Consider the following 19,368-nt stretch of genomic DNA (forward strand, 5'->3'; position numbering starts at 1 on the left):
AGACAAAGGCGTAGTTTGATGACGCCGTGACTGAGTGTGGAATCATGGAAGTTGCCGTCTTCATCCCCACAGCCGATGCAATCCGACAGGACTCGGGCAGAAATCACGTTCATGGATGAGCTAACGATTTATTAACGTAGTAGAATGAAGTAGGGTGAGGCTGAAAGCCGTCGAAGCGAACGAGCGTGACACACAGCTCGCAAGCAGCGGAGTTTTTATTATGCCACAGTCGACCGCTTCCGCTCCTTCCGGTCATGCGTATGTGGGGTAAAGCAGCGCTGTTTTATCATACTAGATACGTTTGAAAGTTCTGTTATAATGCTACTCTGTGCGGTCATCACCGGTCTAATGAAACGCACAACATATTAAAGCGTATTTGGTGTTTCCATGTTTTCTACAAAACAAAACCGGAAATCGAGGGGTTATGACGTCATTGGCAGGCGACACAATGACACTATAGACATGGTGCGTGTCACTAGTTAAAATTGTTTATTTCTCTGGATTTAAACATTCTTCGAAACATTTGGGATAATGTAAGTACACAAGTCAGCAAAATATATAACACTGTTCTAGTGGTTTTTGGATATTTTAATTTAAAAAATCTTACATATTGTGCCTTTAAGGGGCCGACAGAATGTTTTTTTATCAAGGACCATCACGCACGGACAGCGAGCAGTCAGTGGCCCATTGGTTTGTCTCCTGTATTGACAGCATAAACCACCCAATCACAATGCGCTATAGACGGAGCGATGAAGTATTTTGCTCCGCCTATATAAAGATCGCTTCACCCCCACTTCTTCCTCGTCGGCTTTTCCCACGTTTTCACAACAGATTTATCAGGAACAGGCTTGCTCTGCGGTGAGTGATGCGGGCCAAAGAGCCAGGCAGGAGGAGAGGAGAGTAGTTGAATCGGTAAAGTGCTCGATAGGGACTCGCAATGGAGGCAGGCATCTAACCTATCCTAATGTGTGTGCGCGCCATTAGTGTAGAATACGAAAACCCTTTTTAATAAAACGTAAATTCGCCCTACGCGATTTTTTGGCCAAATCAATTTTGTTCATAGAGGTTTCCATGGGTCAATGCGAATAAATATAGATTTAAATTATAAAATACACGATATTGTCGGACCTGACGTTTTATTCTTATCCAAAACAACTAGATGTGATATGAGTGTGATATCTATTTGAATATATTTTAAAATGTAATTTATTTCTGTGAATATTTCTAATATACTGATTTGCTGCTCAAGAAACATTTCTTATTATTATTATTATCAATATTTAAAACAGTTGAGTACATCTTTTTTAAGGATTTTTTGATGAATAGAAAGATCCAAAGATCAGCATTTATCTGAAATAAAAAACTTTTGTAAAATTATACACTATACCATTCAAAAGCTTGGAGTCAGTGTATATATATATATATATATATATATGAAGTGGTGGTGGGCCGCAGCATGAGAGTGCGAGTCAGAAGGTTCTGCAGGTCAGAAACAGCCGTCTCCGATTTCTGAGAAACAATGATATTTAAAATCAACACCAAAACAAACACCCCTCGCTTCATTGCTCCGCGTCCAAATCGAAGATACACGCTATGCAACAACCTGTACTGTTTCTATAGCTGGTATTAGAACATCATGGTTCTGTGAAGCAAAGCTAAACCATTGTTACTTGTGTATCGAGCAGAAACAAAGCAAACTCGGCATCCGATTTCAGGTCTTCCCTCTCTCTATAACAAACTAATAAACTATTTCATTTATCTTGCAGTGCCGAAGTATGCTACTGTAAATGAGCGAGACGTCTGATTCATAAGCCACTACATGAAAATAACAAGAAAAACAACGGAGTGCCACAAATAGTCAAACTATCTGTGCAACAAACCAGTGTATTTATGATTCTGATGAATGTTGGGGAAAGTTACGTTTAAAAATCATGCATTACACTGTAGCGTTACTTCCTAAAACAGTAACTAATTTTGTTACTGCTTAGTAATGCGTTACGTTACTTCTGCATTACTTTTTCTTTACTTTTTAAATCTGAGCTTATAGCCCATTATGCTGCCATACTGAATTGCATGCAGAATAGCACACAGAAGAAGAAAGATCAATGCTCTTCAGCAATTAAAAGAAAAGAAAAGAAAAGAAAAGAAAAAAGAAACACAAATGTTATGTTCCTCGAAAGTCATTTTTGATTATTAGTGTGGTTAAACTAGATAACTGAAGGTCAGCAGCAAAGACACTGGTTAATAAACTGGGATTGAATACATAAAGAAAATTTGAATTATTTAACATATTTATGTTATGTTTTTTTTTATTTGTAGAAATGATGAATCTGTTTTTGTGCAACTGAGATGAGTAAATGCATGATCACATTTAGTCTAGAACTACAGTAACCATCATACTGTATTTACACAGCACACAATCTCTCTGATCAAATTATAATTTGATCTAACGTAATACATATTTTAAATGTTGCAGATTTATGTAGCTTATTATCACATACATTTACACCACTAAGAGCATCATACTATACTTAAAACTAAATACTTAATAAAATATTTAAGAACTTATGATTATATTAACAGAAAATGTATGATTGTTTAGGTGGTTATTGTCATTAGGCCAGTATTGTAATATTACTTAAAATAATATATTAATATATCAAAACCATATTTCTTGCTTGTATAAAACTAATGTAGTTTCATCAACCTGTGCCTTAGACCATCTTGTTGATTTAATCATTTTTAAAATCCACTTTTCTGTTCTTTAATTTAATTATTTCGCTATTTTGCTATCTATTATTTGCTACTTTACTTTCTTAGGACTTCTGGCTTTTTATATTAAAAACATTCCTTTATAATTAACTTCCAAGTAAATTATGTACACTGTAAAAAAAAAAATCCATAAAAATGGGCTACATTGTGCTGTATTGATATAAAGAAATTTTCTGTATCAACTTTTCCTGTATTGTTTTTTTGCACTTCGTTGTGTTGTGTTTTAGGGTTTACAGAAATGCCTGTAAAATTAATAGACAATGTCTTTTGCAGAAAATCAACAGTATATTTTCCATGTATTTTTTTTAAGCTGATGTTTCTGATTCCAGAAATGTCCAGAAACTTCTGTTAAACTGTCACTGTCTCATAAAGACCCTCCCATTTGATAAGCTATAAAATGGGCACTGAAAACAGACGGAAATTATTTCATTCACCTCCTGATCAAAGATGGATCTGCAAATCTCAGTTTTTCTTCTGTCCGTTCTTTTCTCTGCAGGTACTAAGACAAATAGTGTCTGTAATGTTACTGGGTTAGGGTTAGAGATAATAGATATCAAATAGATATAATAGGTGTCTCTTTCTCACTGTCTCTGTTTTATTACTAAGGGCACTCTCTCAGATGTTATGAGTGTTTGGGTCTGATGGGTTCCTGTGCAAATCAAAATGTGACAACGTGCCCCAGTGGATCTTCCAAGTGCATGAGTATAACAACAGTGACAGAACTTGGTAAGTCCAACGTGATTAATTGAAACGTGCTGTTATGTTTGACTGATGGAGATGCTGCTATAATTTACTGGTGCTGAAACAATGGAAATGTAATTTCTCATGGAAGTGCTCATTTCTGCTATAGGTACACTTTAAAAAAAATGCTGGGTTAAATACAACCCAGCACTGGGTAAAATATGGACAAACCCAGCGATTGGGTTGTTTTTGACCCAGCGGTTGGGTTACTGCCCAGAAGGTTGGGTTAAACATTTAACCCAACTGTTGGTTGAAAACAACCCAATCGCTGGGTTTGTCCATATTTAACCCAGCATTTTTTAGAGTGTATTAGTAAAGGTAAATAACTAGAGTAACAAGTGCATAATAATTGCAGTAAACAGTACAACTATTTGTGCTACAAACCAGTGTGTTTATGATTGCGACAATACATTAAAATATGATAAGAAATATCAGTATGAAATATCAAGCAGCTTAACTGTTTTTGTACAGTGAAAATAACAGTTTCATTGTCCTACAGAGATTTGTTTGTTGATGTTTCATTATTTTGAAGGTTATTATGTATGTTTTTGAAGGTCCCATTAAGCTGAGCAGTACAACTAAGCTGTGTACACCTACATGTGAAGCTGGGACCCAACAGATCCCGACTGGGTCAATAACTTCCCACTACTGTGACACTGACCTCTGCAATGCAGCAGGTATTGTTCTTTATAAGATCATGTGCTATTGATTTTTCCCACAGTGACTTAGAATGAGGAAGTAATACAAAGAATAGGCCTAATAGGACAAACACAAGTGATTGTTTAAAGGAACATAATATCACATTTCAAAAGCGTCCTGAATAGTGTGCAAAACTTGACCGGCAGGAATCTTATGAATTAGTCAAGTGCTTTCGGAGAGTTTTTATTGTGATGAAATTTATCAATGAATAAGCAGTTTTTAATTGCTTTTATTACTAGTTGTTGCATTAATTAACAGTGATTTTCTTATTGTCTTGATCAGATGGTGTGTATAAGGGAAGCTTCCTCCTGCTGTTGTCTCCTCTGCTCTTCTACTTCCTGTTTCATTGAGTCCAGCTGCACTTCAGATTCTACAGCTGCAGCAGAAACTGAATGTCACACACGTTTCTATTCATACTTTACTGAATGAAGTGTGCATGTTGTTCTGGTGTTCTTTGGTATCATGATTTGGGGAACAGAAAATCTGTAACAGACAAATAATTATTAAAAATTAAAAAATTAATATATAATTGTCACAAAGCAAGGCCAGACACAACAGGTAAGTGCAAATCAGGATGGTTTATTGACTGGGTAAGGGGATGACTGGAATAGGTGAGTTAAAGGCAGGTGAGTGTCAACACAGTGAATGGTTCCAGGGTGCTTATCTGAGTTCTGATGGTGAGGATCGGATGCCGGTTACGTTGGAGATCGTGGAACAGTTTCCAAGGAGTCGTTGGAGGAACAGCAGGTAATTCGTTCTAGGAGAATTTGGCAGAGAGAGTCCAGAGAAGTTTGTAGGAGTGAACGGTAGACCGGACAGTGAGTGACTGTGCTGTGTGTGTATTTGTAGTGTGGCTTGATTGGTGACAGCAGGTGCGGGTGATCAGAACTCAGGTGACTGTGATCGGGTAATTATCCTGGATGGTGACTGAAGTGACTGTGATGAATCCCTGACATTACCCCCCCCTCCAGGGGCGGCTCCTGACGCCCTCGAGCGGCGGCGGGGGCGGCCACGGCTTCTGGGTGCGGGGCGACCAGGATGGGTGCGATGGAAGTCCTCTAGAAGCAACGGGTCCAGAATGTCGTCCCTGGCCACCCAGGAACGTTCCTCTGTTGCTGGGTTTGTCCCTATTTTACCCAGCACTGGGTTGTATTTAACCCAGCATTTTTTTAGAGTGTACTTATAATTAAATACCTTAATATTTAATATTTAAATTATTATTATTAAAAAAATTAAATAAACAGAAAATCGATTCACTGTTTGCTTTGGTGGTTATTTTCATTATGCTTGTACTGAAATATTGCTTAAAACAATACATTGATATATCAAAAGTGCTCATATTTTTTGCTTGTTTAAAACAAAACTACTCATTTAATTTAATCAGAACATACGTATGACCATTTTTTATCAATCACGACAAAGACGTTAAGATGTCCGCATGAAAAGAAATTTACAAAGTGATTTTATGTCCATAGAAAGCACATTAAATGTAAGTAAAGTGTCTACTTTTAAGGTTTCAAATAAGTTTTGGAGATCGTGGAACAGTTTCCAAGGAGTCGTTGGAGGATCGCGGGAGGAACAGCAGGTAATTCGTTCTAGGAGAATTTGGCAGAGAGAGTCCAGAGAAGTTCGTAGGAGTGAACGGTAGACCGGACAGTGAGTGACTGTGCTGTGTGTGTATTTGTAGTGTGGCTTGATTGGTGACAGCAGGTGTGGGTGATCAGAACTCAGGTGACTGTGATCGGGTAATTATCCTGGATGGTGACTGAAGTGACTGTGATGAATCCCTGACAATAATAATGTGTTTGCAATATCTGCAGTCATTTTGTAGCGTACTCAGTCAAGAGTCAAGACTATATATTTCCTTTATTTTCTCTTCCCCTTCCTTTTCATATATATTCAAATATGTATTTGCCTATAAAGATAAAATGAAAAGTTATAATAGAATGCAATAAAGAATTAAACAAACAGAGTGCTAAACTTCTGTAATAAAGGATTTACATATATTAAACATCTTTCTCTGCATTTTCCTTCATTTACGTCCATTACTTTTGGTCTAGTTGGGTTTAAAGGTGCAGTAAGTGATTTCTGAGAAACCATGATGATATTTGACATCGACACCAAAATAAAGACACACAGTCCCTTTATTGCTCCATCCAGACAAACTCTCCAATCTGTCCTGTAACTATAGCTGATATTTCAATCATATCTTGGTTCTTGTTTCAACGTATTGAGCAGAAACAAAGCAACCTTGGTATCCATTTTTAGGCCTTCCTGCTCTCGAACAAACTAACGAAGTATTTAATTGATCTTAACGCTGAAGTATGCTATTGTTGTAAAAGTGCGAGACGAATCATTATACTGTACTGTATATATAATAATAACTAACGTGCAACAAATGGTAAAGCTATTTGTGCTACAAACCAGTGTGTTTATGATTATGATAATAAATTATAATAAAATGTCCTTCTCTGACCTTTTCCTGTGCACATGCATAGTTGAGTTGAATGAAAAAAAGTTTACTTTATCTCTGAAATGAATATAGGAAGCAAACCGTCTGATAGAAATAACCACAACATTACATTTGCTGTAAGTACACTATGATGTTTAAATCAAATTTTGTATTTTATATGTGATAATCAGCTACAAAAATCTGCCACATATACTGTTTTATCTATTCATTCCAGAAAGCTTTTTTTCTTCAATGCAAACATGGACTTCTCATTATGTTTGGGTGTGGCTGTGATATCTGTCAGGTTATGTGTTGAGATGAATTATCAGTTTGTACTGCATCACAACATTTCCTTAAACATCGGGGTGTCACTATACAATAACACATCCAAGGAGACAAAAGGTTTGATTGAGGTATAACGACATTAATACACTCTAAAAAATGCTGGGTTAAATACAACCCAGTGCTGAGATTGTTACACTGAATGACATTTTAGTCAGGGAAAAATGTATGATATTTATTTTTTGAAAAACAAAAACAAAATTGCAATTAAATTAAACAGAAAACTTTTTAATTTTTTGGGGGGGAAAACAACAACAATTTAAAGCAGTATTACACTTATTGTTTTTATGCTTAAACCCTTTTTCGTCTTTGACCCACATACATATATGCATAAAGAGTGATAGTAAGACAACCTGATGCGTTCTAGGTCATTAAATCTTCTGACGTCTCAAGTCTGATCCTTCGTTATCTCACAGAAAAGGAAACTGGTTCTGTTTAAACACAATGTTTCATGAGTGTGTGTGAGAGTAGGTCATAAAACCTTTAATTTTTTACAACAATACAGTATAATAAAGTGAAAAGATCGTACAAATTAAACAAGTAATTGGATGTAGATACTGAATGTAGATAATACAGCATTCATTGGTAAACAAAGTATGCATGACTTTCTTTCTTCTGCAGAACACAAGAAGAAGATATTTAAAGACCTTTGGAGCCCAAACAACACTGAACCCCAATGGGTTTCATTTTATGGACAAAAACACACACAAACACAGAGACATTTTTCACATATCTTATTTTGTGTTCCACTAAAGAAAGAACATCAAACAGGCTTGGAATGACATGAATAAATGATGACAGGATTGTCACTTTTGGGTGACCTGTCCCTTTAAAATTGTTTAGTAGACTGTAATTCCTTATCAAACATCCCATCGAGACTTGTGTTAAACTTTAACATAAAGACCCACACCTTCTGATAAGCTATAAAATGAGCACTGAAACAGATACGTCATCTCATTCACCTCCTGATCAAAGATGGATCTGCAAATCTCGTTTTTTTTTTCTGTTCGTTCTTTTCACTGCAGGTACAAAGACAAATAGTGTTTGTAATGTTACTGAGTGCTAATACAGATAATAGATGTTTCTCTCTCACTGTCTCTCTGTGTTTATTACTAAAGGACACTCTTTCAGCTGTTATAATTGTGACAGTATGACGGGTTCTTGTGCGGATCAAAAGGTAGAAATCTGCTACAGTGCAAATTCCAAGTGCTCAAGTATAACATCAGTGTCAGACGTTGGTAAGTCCAATATGATGGATTGAAATGTAACAGAACTGCTACTCATTTTCCTGGAGGAACATACTAATTCAAACACAAAATATTCTGTATTTCTGATATTTACATTTAGTCATTTAGCAGACAAATGGAAGCAATCAAAATCAACAAGAGAGCAATGATATACATGTGTTATAACAAGTCTCAGTTAGCTTAACGCTCACACGTAGCAACTTTTTTTTTTTATTATTATATAATAAATTAAAAAACAGATAGAATAGAAAAAGAATAGAGCAAGCTAGTGTTAGAGGCCTTTTTTGCTTTTGTTAATTGTATAATAAATAAAAAGAACCCAAATAGATAGAATACAGAAAGATTCGAATTTCTTTTTAAAGAAAACAAGCAGTAAATGAATAGCGTGCAAGTCTAAAAGGGACGAGTTTTTTTTTTTAGAATAGAATTAGAATAGAGAGTGCTAGAGTTAGAGGGTCAAATAAAGATATTTCATTTGTTTTCCTTCAGATTGTTCTGTTAACAATACGATTTATATCTGAAAACTCACAAAATTTGACATATCAATTTATCATCAGAATAATTTGCACTGTTGAACTGTTTTTTTCCCCCTGAATCATTCATGTTTTTAGGTGGCATCAGTGCTAACGTGAAGCTTAAACATTGTGTTTCTGACTGTGTAAATGGGTCCATGAATGTCAGCATTGTAAGGACGTCTTCAGTTTGCTGTGACACTGATCTTTGTAACGTCCACGACGCTCCAGGTATTGTGCTTTACTGGCCATATGCAAATGTACAACAGTACAATAAGTAACAATGTGTTGTTTCAACTTCAAACGGTAATCATTTCATCAAACTTTTTTACAGTACTTTCAAAGAGGAAATAAAATAAAGGCTGTGGCTTGTCAGTTGTGAACTGATTGGATGGAGCAGCTAACAGAGGGTTGTTTCATTAGATGTTATATTTTGTACGGACAATAAAATAAAAGAATACTGGTTTTCCTCCTGTAGATCCCAACTCTCTTGCCCCAAATGGAAAGAAATGTTACTCTTGTGATGGACAGAGCTGCTCAAACATATTGCGCTGTACAGGGAGTGAAGACCACTGCATTACAGCAACAGGTGAGAATCTGCTTAAGGAAAAAGAAAGAAGATTAAAGTTGTTGTTGTTGTTGTTGTTTTTTTGTATGTTTAAACTTTTAATACATATCATATAGACCAGTAAAACTTAGACTCAACCTGTGTTTTCTTTCTTTTCATCAGAGAGTTTCGAAGGCCAGTTAATGGTTCTAAAAGGCTGTGTCTCTAAATCTTTGTGTAATACCAAGACATTGGTTAGAGATGTTCAGAGTGCCTCATGTTGTGAGGGGAACCTGTGTAACAGTGCTGAGAGCATCACTCAGAGCTTCCTGTTCCTGTGCGGTTCTCTGCTCTCCTTCATCCTGCTGCACTGAATCCAGCAGCTCTTCACATTCTACACAGAGACACACTGTACTGAATATAGAGCTTGTACTTTCTCTGTATCTGTGCATATTTGGTGTCCTAATGTGATTTTTTGTTATGACATTCTGATGTGATATTTATGAAATTAAATATTAAATCAGCTTTTCCTGGGGTCATATTTAATAAAGCTTGTCATGTTGAAGAAAAAAAACAACAACCAAAAGATATACAGCAATAATAACAAAGATTTTATTTCTTAAAAATGATTAAATTGTCATCATTGTGTTCAGAAGAAACATGAAAGATAATTATTTAATTATTCAAAGAATTGTATTACAATATTTGCATTTTTACTATCAAGAATTTATTTATTTCAGGTAAATGTCAGGTTTTCTTAAGGATAAAAACTGTCTTTCAGCTAATGCTGTAAACTTCGAACCCTCTCACATCACATGTTACACATGTATAACATAACATTATACATTTAAATTTCTCTCAGTGCCTAGAAGTTTTGCTTCTGCTTCTCTGTCATCTGTGGTCAGCTACAATTCCACCCCCCAAAAAATTTTTACTTTTTACTTTTCACATTCGTTTTAGTTGCTACACGTTATCAATCCAATATCCAGTTAGGTCACATTGTACCTATTTTAATAATTTAATGTAGTATATATAAGTTAAAATAGTAGAAACTAATCTTGACTTGTAAATTCCACTCATCACCACCCAGGCTGATCTTAGGCCTTTTTATTTCAACTTGCATTTGACTGTCAGGTGCATATATTGTAAAAATGTACAATTAAATATCCTTCGTCATGCCCTACTTAGATTTGACCTGAGCAAAGCCATTTAGCAGCTACTTCAAGCAGCTGAAAAAGCAAATGTGATCTTTAGGTAATTAGTAATAAGAAGGTTATAGGAATGCTGAACATGAGTTTGTGGTTAAAGAGATAGTTCACCCAAAAACTGAATGATCACAGAATCGTAATTTTTGGGTGAACTACCCCTTTAAGAAGCCGTATTGCAAAAATTCATTTCATTTTTAACCGGTTGTCTTAAGTAAAACGAAACATTCCTAACAAAAAGACAGATTATGCAATTATGCAAACCTAAGGTTTCATTTCCTGAAATATCTAATTGCTACAATCCTTTCTGTTAAACTTTCATTTTCTCCTAAAGACCCATCCCTTCTGATAATCTATAAAATAAACACTGCAACAGGCACGTTATTTCATTCACCTTAAAAGATCAAAGCATTGCACTGTTTTTCTTCTGTTCATTCTTTTCACAGCAGGTACAAAAACAAATAGTGTTTGAATTGTTGTCTTTTTATTACTAAACTGATATTTATTACTATATTAGAGAAAAACAGCTGACATCCCAGTGGAGCTTCCAAGTGCTAAAGTTTAACAGTGGCAACATATATTGGTATATGCAGTATGATGGATTGAAATATACTGTTGTACTGTATTTCAAAACAGCATTTAGCATCATTTAACAGCAGGTGGAAACATAACATTTGTACATCTACTGTAGATCTTTGCACTTGCTGACATCAAACACCTACTGCACAGCTCAATCATTTTAAGTTTCATAATTGTGTTGTATCAATTTGTTGTCCCTCTACTAATACTACTGCTGGTGCATACAATCTTCCATGCAACATGATTTTCAGGTCTGGGTTTGTGTGCAGGTACATCAAGCTCTTCGAGAGCATATTCAAAAAGATCTTCCTCAAATGTCTGTAGAAAGTGACTGTATGACATAAGATTAAGATTTTTTTTTATTTTCATCATCATAAGGACACTTTTACACAATGACTGAATCATACAGCCAGTTGAGAAATAACTGTTAGTCTAATGTTTCAATCATTTTGTTTTTGTACTTTTTTTAGTAAATAAAATCTAGGTAATCAATAATAATAATGACTTGGACTGAACTGAACACGACGATATACAGACTTGCCAAAACTCAAATAAAGTTAGACACGAGAGTATGGAAACAGGATAAGAGGGAATCACGTGACAAAACAGGACACATGACTATGACAAACTTAAAAAAAAAAAAAAGATGAAAATATGAACAAATCCTAAAACAGACGTGTCATTGAGAAAACTGAATTCTGTCAGGACCACTATCGTCAAAGATGATTGACAATTAGCATACAGTTTGGATTGGCGGTATGGTTCTGTTCTGGGCAAGAACTCCCTGCTCATCCATGCAGCCTAGCATGGATGAGAGCAGGGAGAGCAGCGATAACCCTCCCAGGGTAAACAGAACAGAACCAACATAAATGTATTGCAGATATCGTTAAAGTTCAATAATGTTATGTACACATTTTAGAATTAGTCTGATTCAAAGGAGAATCAGAAGGCTGAATCCTGACTGACAGAGGAGGAGCTGGGGATGGAGGAGGGTAATTAGCTATTGAGCAATGCGAAAACTGCTGATACTACTGAGGGACCTTATATATGAATGCTTAGATAGGTGTCGTATTCCCATAGGTAGATGGGGATCAGCTGAGAGTCAGCTGATGCGAGCTTGACTAACGTGACCTGCCAGAACTAACGCTACGCTAGATCATAAAAATGTCTAAAATTATATATATTATTGAACAAGAAACAGGAGAATGCAACATCCAAGCAAATGATTTTCCTAACCCTAACATTTAAAAAATGATTTTGAGAAACTGTCCGAGAGGAATGAGGAAGTAACTCTAAGTTCTAGTGTATCCGGTCCTTTTTTAAACCCAATTCTTCACATTTCAAAGTAAATATAATTATTAATGTATAATAATATAAGTAATATAAGTAATAAATTGTCTTGTTTCTAATGTCTTGTCATTATTGTTAACAGAATGACGTAAGTATACTGTACATTGTACAACTACAATTTCTTTATTCCTAATTTCTGTTTCATGAAATATCCAGGTGTTTAATTACTTTCTGTTAAGCTGTCATTATCTCATGAAGGCCCATCCCTTTTTCTATTATATAAAATCAGCACTGAAACACATTATTTCATTCACCTCCTGATCAAAGAAGGATCTGCAAATCTCAGTTTTCCTTCTGTTCATTTTTTTCACTGCAGGTACAAAGACAGATTGCTTGAATTTTAATTGAATACAAATATAGAGATGACTGGATTTCTCTCACTGCCTCTCTCTTTTACTAAAGGACACTCTCGATACTGTTATGAGTGTCTTAATACAATAGGTTCTTGTGCAGAACCACTGGTAACAACATGACCTGGATCTTGAATGCTACAGTTTAACAACTGTAGGACAATATGGTAAGTCCAGCACATTTGATTGAAATTTACTGTTATATTGGAGTGATGGTGATGCTGCAACTGTGTAAATGTATGACTGAAAGCATTCAATACTGATACAGATTTCTGCTGCTTAATTCATTTTCACACAGAATTTTGTGTAAATGATATTATCTTAATTTTAAAGCTGCAGTCCGTAACTTTTTTTTTTTGTTAAAAATGATCCGAAATCAATATTTGAGCAAGTACATAACCAGCCAGTGTTCGAAAACAATTCTGATATTGTTAACATTAACAGTTTGAGAATAAACTATAACAATAACAATAATTTGCAAGGTTTGATGTGATTTGAGCTAATTTAGATTAAATCACCATTAGTAGTGCGATTTATTGTAATGCTTTTTTCCTCAGTTGGTCAGAACAAACGTGGCAGACTTGTTACTTACTTGTTCAGATGACAATATCCAGTGAAAATGCTTATTTGGGTCATATTCCAAGACGTGGGCTAGAATCTGTGAGTGCAAAGTACAATATCCACACCGGTGCGGTGACTGACTGCCACACATATACTCCTCAGAACATTAGATTCATCAGCGCTGGAGCCGTGCCGATTCATCCGCGCTGGAGCCGTGCCGACTCACAACCCACACAAGGAAGATAATTCTGCAGACAGCTGCAATTGCAGGTTTTCAAACAGAGATGTCGACAAAGAGGCAAAACTTACGGACTGCAGCTTTAAATATGCTTAAAATTAGAAAATGCTACATTTTAGGCATTTTCACTAATGGTTTTAGACTTTTGTACCTCATGAATTTTAGCGATCATTTTATTGTGCATTTTTCGTCTTTTCTCTAATGCCATACAGCTGTTAAAAAGAAAAACTTTATATTTTGTAGGGCTGTCCTCGACTAAAGATTTTTCTAGTGTCATGTTTATATTAATAAACCATATAATTAATAATAATGAGCCTTTAATTACCTATAACCTATCAGCGCTCATGCACACGCATAAAGCTTGCCACAGCACACCGGTGTTGTGTAATATTCACTTCCTGTGAAAAAAACTGCTCTAGTGGGTGGGGTTACATGAATATTCATTAGCTCCCATATTGTGGGCGTGTTCTTGAGACAGGATCCTGTGTCATTCCTTCTTTCATCATCTTCTCTCTCTCTCTCTCTCTTTTTAATAGCCAGTATTTCCCAGTCTCCACAGCCCCATCAGTATCTTTATCAACACTAAACTGCACATTTTCCTGTTTTTTTTCTGTCACATATTTTCTTCTATTATTATTAAATTTATTTTATTTTGTTTTTTTTTTAAAACATCAAAATCTTTCCACATACACCTGTTTGGGAATCACCAAACTCCAAATACAAATAGATTATGAAATATTAAAGGTACAAGTCCACCCAAAAATGACAACTCTGTCATCATTTACTCACCTGTTAATAGTATAATAATAAAAATCATATATAAGCATACATTGTGTCTGTTCTTTGACCATATGTTGCACTGAAAAACAACTTCTTTGTGTTTAAGAATGGTCTGTGAAAACATACAAAATTTCATGATCCATAGTGTTGTGGTAATCAACATTTGGAAATCTTATTCAAAAATGTTTTTCACATTTTACAATACATGTAATGAAACCCAAATGTTTTTGTCAGCCAAACTCTGTTCTCCTGTCTCCTCCTGAGAGTAATATCTTCTGAGATTAATTAAAGTTAATATTTCAACAGTTCTCTGATGTGGGTTTATAGTAAGATGACATGCAGGTTAACAAATAACGTTATCTTTTAAGTGATCTAGTAAGTGTTTTATTTTGACTGTTTATATCAAAATGATACTCAAAAAATTATATTGTAGAGTATATAAATATCAGTTACATTCAATGTTACTATGAAAAGTACAGAAGTAATTGCTTTATGAATATAACTCACATTGAAAAGACAAGGAAAGTTGTGTGAAAGTATGTCTGTGTGGAATAAATTAAGTGAGTGTCTGAGATAATTATTAAAACAGAGCCTTGGCACTCAATGAAAACAGCCTCCATGCATGTCCACTTCAATGTCCAGTTCACACAACGCTCAGCTACCAGTGACTTCAGCTCTCAAATCCAATCTGAAACAAACAGTGACTTTACATGATGATGAATATGTGGAAACCCTAAGCAAATCAAAGCCATTGCCATCATGACATTGGTGATGATGACATATGTAGGATTTCTTATCCCAATTTAAAAATAACATTCTTGGAGTAGCTGCTGACCTATGTCCAAGAAGACTGTGCCATCAGAACAATGCTTTAAGGTTAATGTATTATATAATCAATTATTATAATAATTACAATAACTACAAGAACATTTTTCTCAGTAGGCATGTAGCTTATGTAGGTAACAGAATCATTGGCTATATACAAAATAAAGAAGAGTTTATGAATGACACAGGATGCTTACACCAGGCTAGCTTAAAAAGCGGAAATTTTCATGTCTGTGTCATGGTGCACACACACGAGGAACACGGGAACGAAGGAGCGAGGAGACACGGAGTAGAATAAATCAAAAGGGTTTTATTAACAAAGGCTGGGGATCACAGGACTCGACACATCAGGATGACGTTCAACGACTGACCAAGGACAAGAACTAGAACACACTTTAAATACACAGGAACTGATGAGGGGAAGACAAGGGACACCTGGAACTAATGACAATCAACATAGGAAACACCTGGGAACAATGAATTCAAAACACGAGACAGAGAAACTGGAAGACGGAGCACATAGGGAGCATAGACACACACAAGACCTGGCCCAGAGTCTGACAGTCTGTGAGGCAAACATGGAGTTTAGGAAATGTGTTTTTTTTTTTTTGAGGGGCTCAAGTTCACCGAGACCTAGACAGCAGAAAGAACACCTTCTTTACTTTCATTATTTTACAAAAGCACAACATTTTGTTGTTAATGTGAGTGTAACGTTTGGATGTCCTGAACAATACTGTATTTAACAATGACCTTCTTAGGCAGGGATTTTTATGTCGTCTCGGCTTGCATTCATGACTCAACTGTTTTCTTTATTTCATCAGGGACTTTTGGAGGATTGTCATTTAATTTCAAAGGCTGCGCCTCTAATGCTAGCTGTGATTCCTCAACATCATCTCCTTATATTGAGAGCATCTCATGTTGTTCATGGAACCTGTGTAACAGTGCTCAGAGCGTCACTCAGAGCTTCCTGTTCCTCTGCTGTTCTCTGCTCTCCTTCATCCTGCTGCACTGAATCCAGCAGCTCTTCACGTTCTACAATCAGACACACTGTACAGAAAGAAATTAATTTAACATTCAAACAAAGAATGCTGGGAAAAGTCACTTCTGCTTTGTATTCCCCCAATACACTACTTCCTGCAAACGGGTAAGAATTTCCAAGTGTCTACTTTATAGATATTTTATATCACAGGAATAAATTACATTTTAAAATGTATTCAAAAACATGTATTTTTATGAATTGTAATAACATTTTACAGCATTACTGTATATTCAGATCAAATAAATGCAGCCTTGGTGAACATAAGATTATTAAAACATTAAAAAAAATTTAATTATTTAAAAATGTAAGAGAAATTATTTTGAGAAACTGCCCAGAAAGAGAAAGTAGGCTACCTCTATCATAAGTTTTAAAAGCAGATTTAATGTGACAAATTCTGTCCATTTTCTAATATCTTTATTGTTAACAGATTGACTTAAAGAGACCTACTGTACATGTTCCTTAAAAAAATCAATAATTTCCTTATTACTAATTTCTATTTCATGAAATATCTACTTGTTTAAATACTTCTTGTTAAGATGTCATTATCTCATGAAGGCCCATCCCTTTTGCTAGGACATAAAATGATCACTGAAACACATTATTTCATTTGCCTCCTGACCAAAGATGGATCTGCAAATCTCAGTTGTCCTTCTTTTTATTCATTTCACTGAAGGTACAAAGACAAACAGTGTTGGTTTATAATGTTATTATGTGCAAATACAGGATCTCTCCTCTCTCTCACTGTCTCTCTCTTGTTTTATTACTAAAGGATACTGATACTCTCTCAGCTGTTATCAGTGTGCAAGTCAGATGGGTTCGTGTCCAGATCAAAAGGTAATACAAACATGTGACAGTGGATCTCGGTGCATAAGTTTAACATCAGTGACACAAATTGGTAAGTCCAGTATGATGGATTGAATTTATTGTTATATTTGACTCATGGAGATGTACAAATGTATATAAGTATATTTTCATATATTTATATTTATGCATTTGAACTTGTCATGCCAGTATCATTATTTTTATTTTATTTTTTTTTGTAGGTGACACTGCTGCTACAGTTAAGGTTAAAAGTTGTGCTTCATCAAATGACTGTAAAATTTGGTCCTTGAACTTCAGCAGTGCAAAGATATCTTCTTCCTGCTGTGACACTGACCTTTGTAATGGCCAGGATCCTCCAGGTATTAAACCTTAATTATCATATTCAAATGAAGCAACGATAAACACTCTTTTTACTTCTATAATCAGGGGAAAAAGTAAAGTGGGATTTTCTATTGGGAACTGAATGAATGGAGCAGCCAGCCGGTTTTTGTTTCATTAGATATCTTTTGTACTTTTTTTTTTCTTTTTCTTGTAGAGTCCAGCTCCAATGGAAAGAAATGTTACTCTTGTGATGAGAAGAGCTGCTCAAACATATTGAGCTGTACAGGGAGTGAAGACCAGTGCCTTAAAGCAACGGGTGAGAATCTGATAAAGAAAAAGATTAAAGATTACTTTTTTTTAATCTCTCTTATGTTTAAGCATTTGAAACAGATCCTATATACCAGGAAAGCTTAGACTAACCTTTCTTTTCATCAGGGAGTTTCGGAGGCAAGTCAATGGTTCTAAAAGGCTGTGTCTCTGAAGCCATTTGTAATGCCACAACATCAGTCCCTGATGTTCAGAGCATCTCATGTTGTGAAGGGAACCTGTGTAACGGTGCTAAAAGTGTCACTCAGAGCTGCCTGTTCCTCTGTCAGGATGCGATCATGTTTCCTTTGAGGGGTTTGTAGAGTTCCTGGCACGTTCCCCAGCTAATCGGGCTGCAGCGCCTCCGAAGGGGGCCGACGAAGCTGCAGCGCCACCGGTGGTGGCCGAAGAGGTTGCAGCGCCCCCGGAGGCGGCAGAGGGAACTGCAGTGCCACCCGCTCGGAAACGGAGGAGGGGGAAGAGGAAGAATGGGTCCGCCTCGCCACCCCTAGAGGTGGCCGAAGAGGCTGCAGCGCCCCCGAAGGTGGCCGACGAGGCTGCAGCGCCCCCGAAGGTGGCTGACGAAGCTGCAGCACCCCCAGAGGCGGCTGATGAAACTGCAGCGCTCCCGGTGGTGGCCGAAGAGGTTGCAGCGCCCCCAGAGGCGGCGTGCTCTCTCCTGTCTATTGTCTTGCCCCTCCCATCTTGTTACCTCCTTATTGTTTAAGTTGCTCCACCTGTGTCTCCCTCGTTTGGTCCCTATTTATTCTCCTGGTGTCTGTCATCCTGTGCTGATCCGTCATTTCTCATTGTGTGTTTCGTGTCTGCATGTGGTGCAGCTTTAGGCCTGCCTGTCTGTTTTTCCCCCTCGGGGTGGTTTGAGTTTGTTTTTGTTTCATTTTTATTATTAAAATAAATAACCATTTCTCCTGCAATTGAGTCCTCGCTTCATCTCCCCGCACGCACCGTGACAAAAGGTGGTTAACTTTTATAATCCGTGCAAACAGTTAACATTAGATGAACTGAATATAATAAGAACTAAAGCTGGGGATTATTTAATATGGTGTGGGGGATTTAATGCACATATTTCACTTTGGGGAAGTTTGTGCAAAGATAATAATGGAAGGGTAGTTGAAGGAGGAACAAAGTTTAGTATGTTTAAATGATGGTAAGGGAACCAGATTCAATATAAGGGATTCATCAACTTCTTGTTTAGATCGTCTGACAATAGTTCCTGGAACTATAGCCTTAGAACGTAAATGGGAAGTTTTAGATCACTCAGCATTAGGGAGTGATCATTTTCCAATAATTTGTTCTATCGGAATGGAAATTTATAAACAAAACAAAATAAAACAAATTAGGTGGAGATAAAGCTGACTGGGACAAATTGAACAAGTCATGCATTGACGGAATGTTGAATTTTAGTACGGATGATGATATATATTTATGTTGTGATAGATTCAATTCAATTATTATGAAAACAGCTGAGGAATCTATACCTAAGTCAGAAGGTAAAGGTAGGATGAAGGTTGTCCCTTGGTGGAATGTAGATTGCAACAAAGCAATTAATGAAAGAAATAAGATGTATAGGCCAAGACTGGGGGGCAGAAAATCAAACAATGATCGCCGTATACTGTCCACTTGTTCTTTTTTAGACTATGGATGTATTATATATAGATC

The 19,368-nt window shown here is 36.1% G+C and overlaps 3 protein-coding genes across 3 annotated transcripts in view; all 3 read left to right on the forward strand.

Annotated features, from left to right (window-relative positions):
- LOC107661586 (urokinase plasminogen activator surface receptor-like) overlaps positions 1–383 on the forward strand; it is a 13,071-nt gene extending 12,688 nt beyond the window's left edge. The window contains exon 6 of the transcript XR_001631124.1: positions 372–383. The gene's annotated coding sequence lies outside the window, so the exon portion shown is untranslated. The remainder of the gene's footprint in view (positions 1–371) is intronic.
- The window catches only part of LOC107661589 (CD59 glycoprotein-like), a 28,121-nt gene extending 23,467 nt beyond the window's left edge, over positions 1–4,654 (forward strand). The window contains exons 2-4 of the mRNA XM_016451247.1: positions 3,379–3,498; positions 4,068–4,190; positions 4,495–4,654. Coding sequence (XP_016306733.1) covers positions 3,379–3,498; positions 4,068–4,190; positions 4,495–4,562 — 311 coding nt within the window. The 3' untranslated portion in view covers positions 4,563–4,654. The remainder of the gene's footprint in view (positions 1–3,378; positions 3,499–4,067; positions 4,191–4,494) is intronic.
- A 12,524-nt stretch (positions 4,655–17,178) lies between these two features.
- On the forward strand, positions 17,179–18,011 carry LOC107661625 (urokinase plasminogen activator surface receptor-like). Its single transcript, XM_016451289.1, has 4 exons — positions 17,179–17,194; positions 17,283–17,420; positions 17,597–17,698; positions 17,818–18,011. The coding sequence occupies exons 1-4, from the start codon at positions 17,179–17,181 to the stop codon at positions 18,009–18,011; spliced, it is 450 nt and encodes a 149-aa protein (XP_016306775.1).
- Positions 18,012–19,368: the final 1,357 nt, after the last annotated feature.

Source organism: Sinocyclocheilus anshuiensis, unplaced genomic scaffold, assembly GCF_001515605.1.
Source record: "Sinocyclocheilus anshuiensis isolate Anshui unplaced genomic scaffold, SAMN03320099.WGS_v1.1 scaffold1425, whole genome shotgun sequence".
Taxonomy (NCBI): Eukaryota; Metazoa; Chordata; class Actinopteri; order Cypriniformes; family Cyprinidae; genus Sinocyclocheilus; species Sinocyclocheilus anshuiensis.

Bases quoted from the DNA above. Each gene is read 5' to 3' on its own strand.
- LOC107661625 (XM_016451289.1), top strand. The intron at 17,421-17,596 runs GTATTAAACCTT...TTTTTCTTGTAG, and splicing joins TAATGGCCAGGATCCTCCAG to AGTCCAGCTCCAATGGAAAG. The intron at 17,699-17,817 runs GTGAGAATCTGA...TCTTTTCATCAG, and splicing joins CCAGTGCCTTAAAGCAACGG to GGAGTTTCGGAGGCAAGTCA.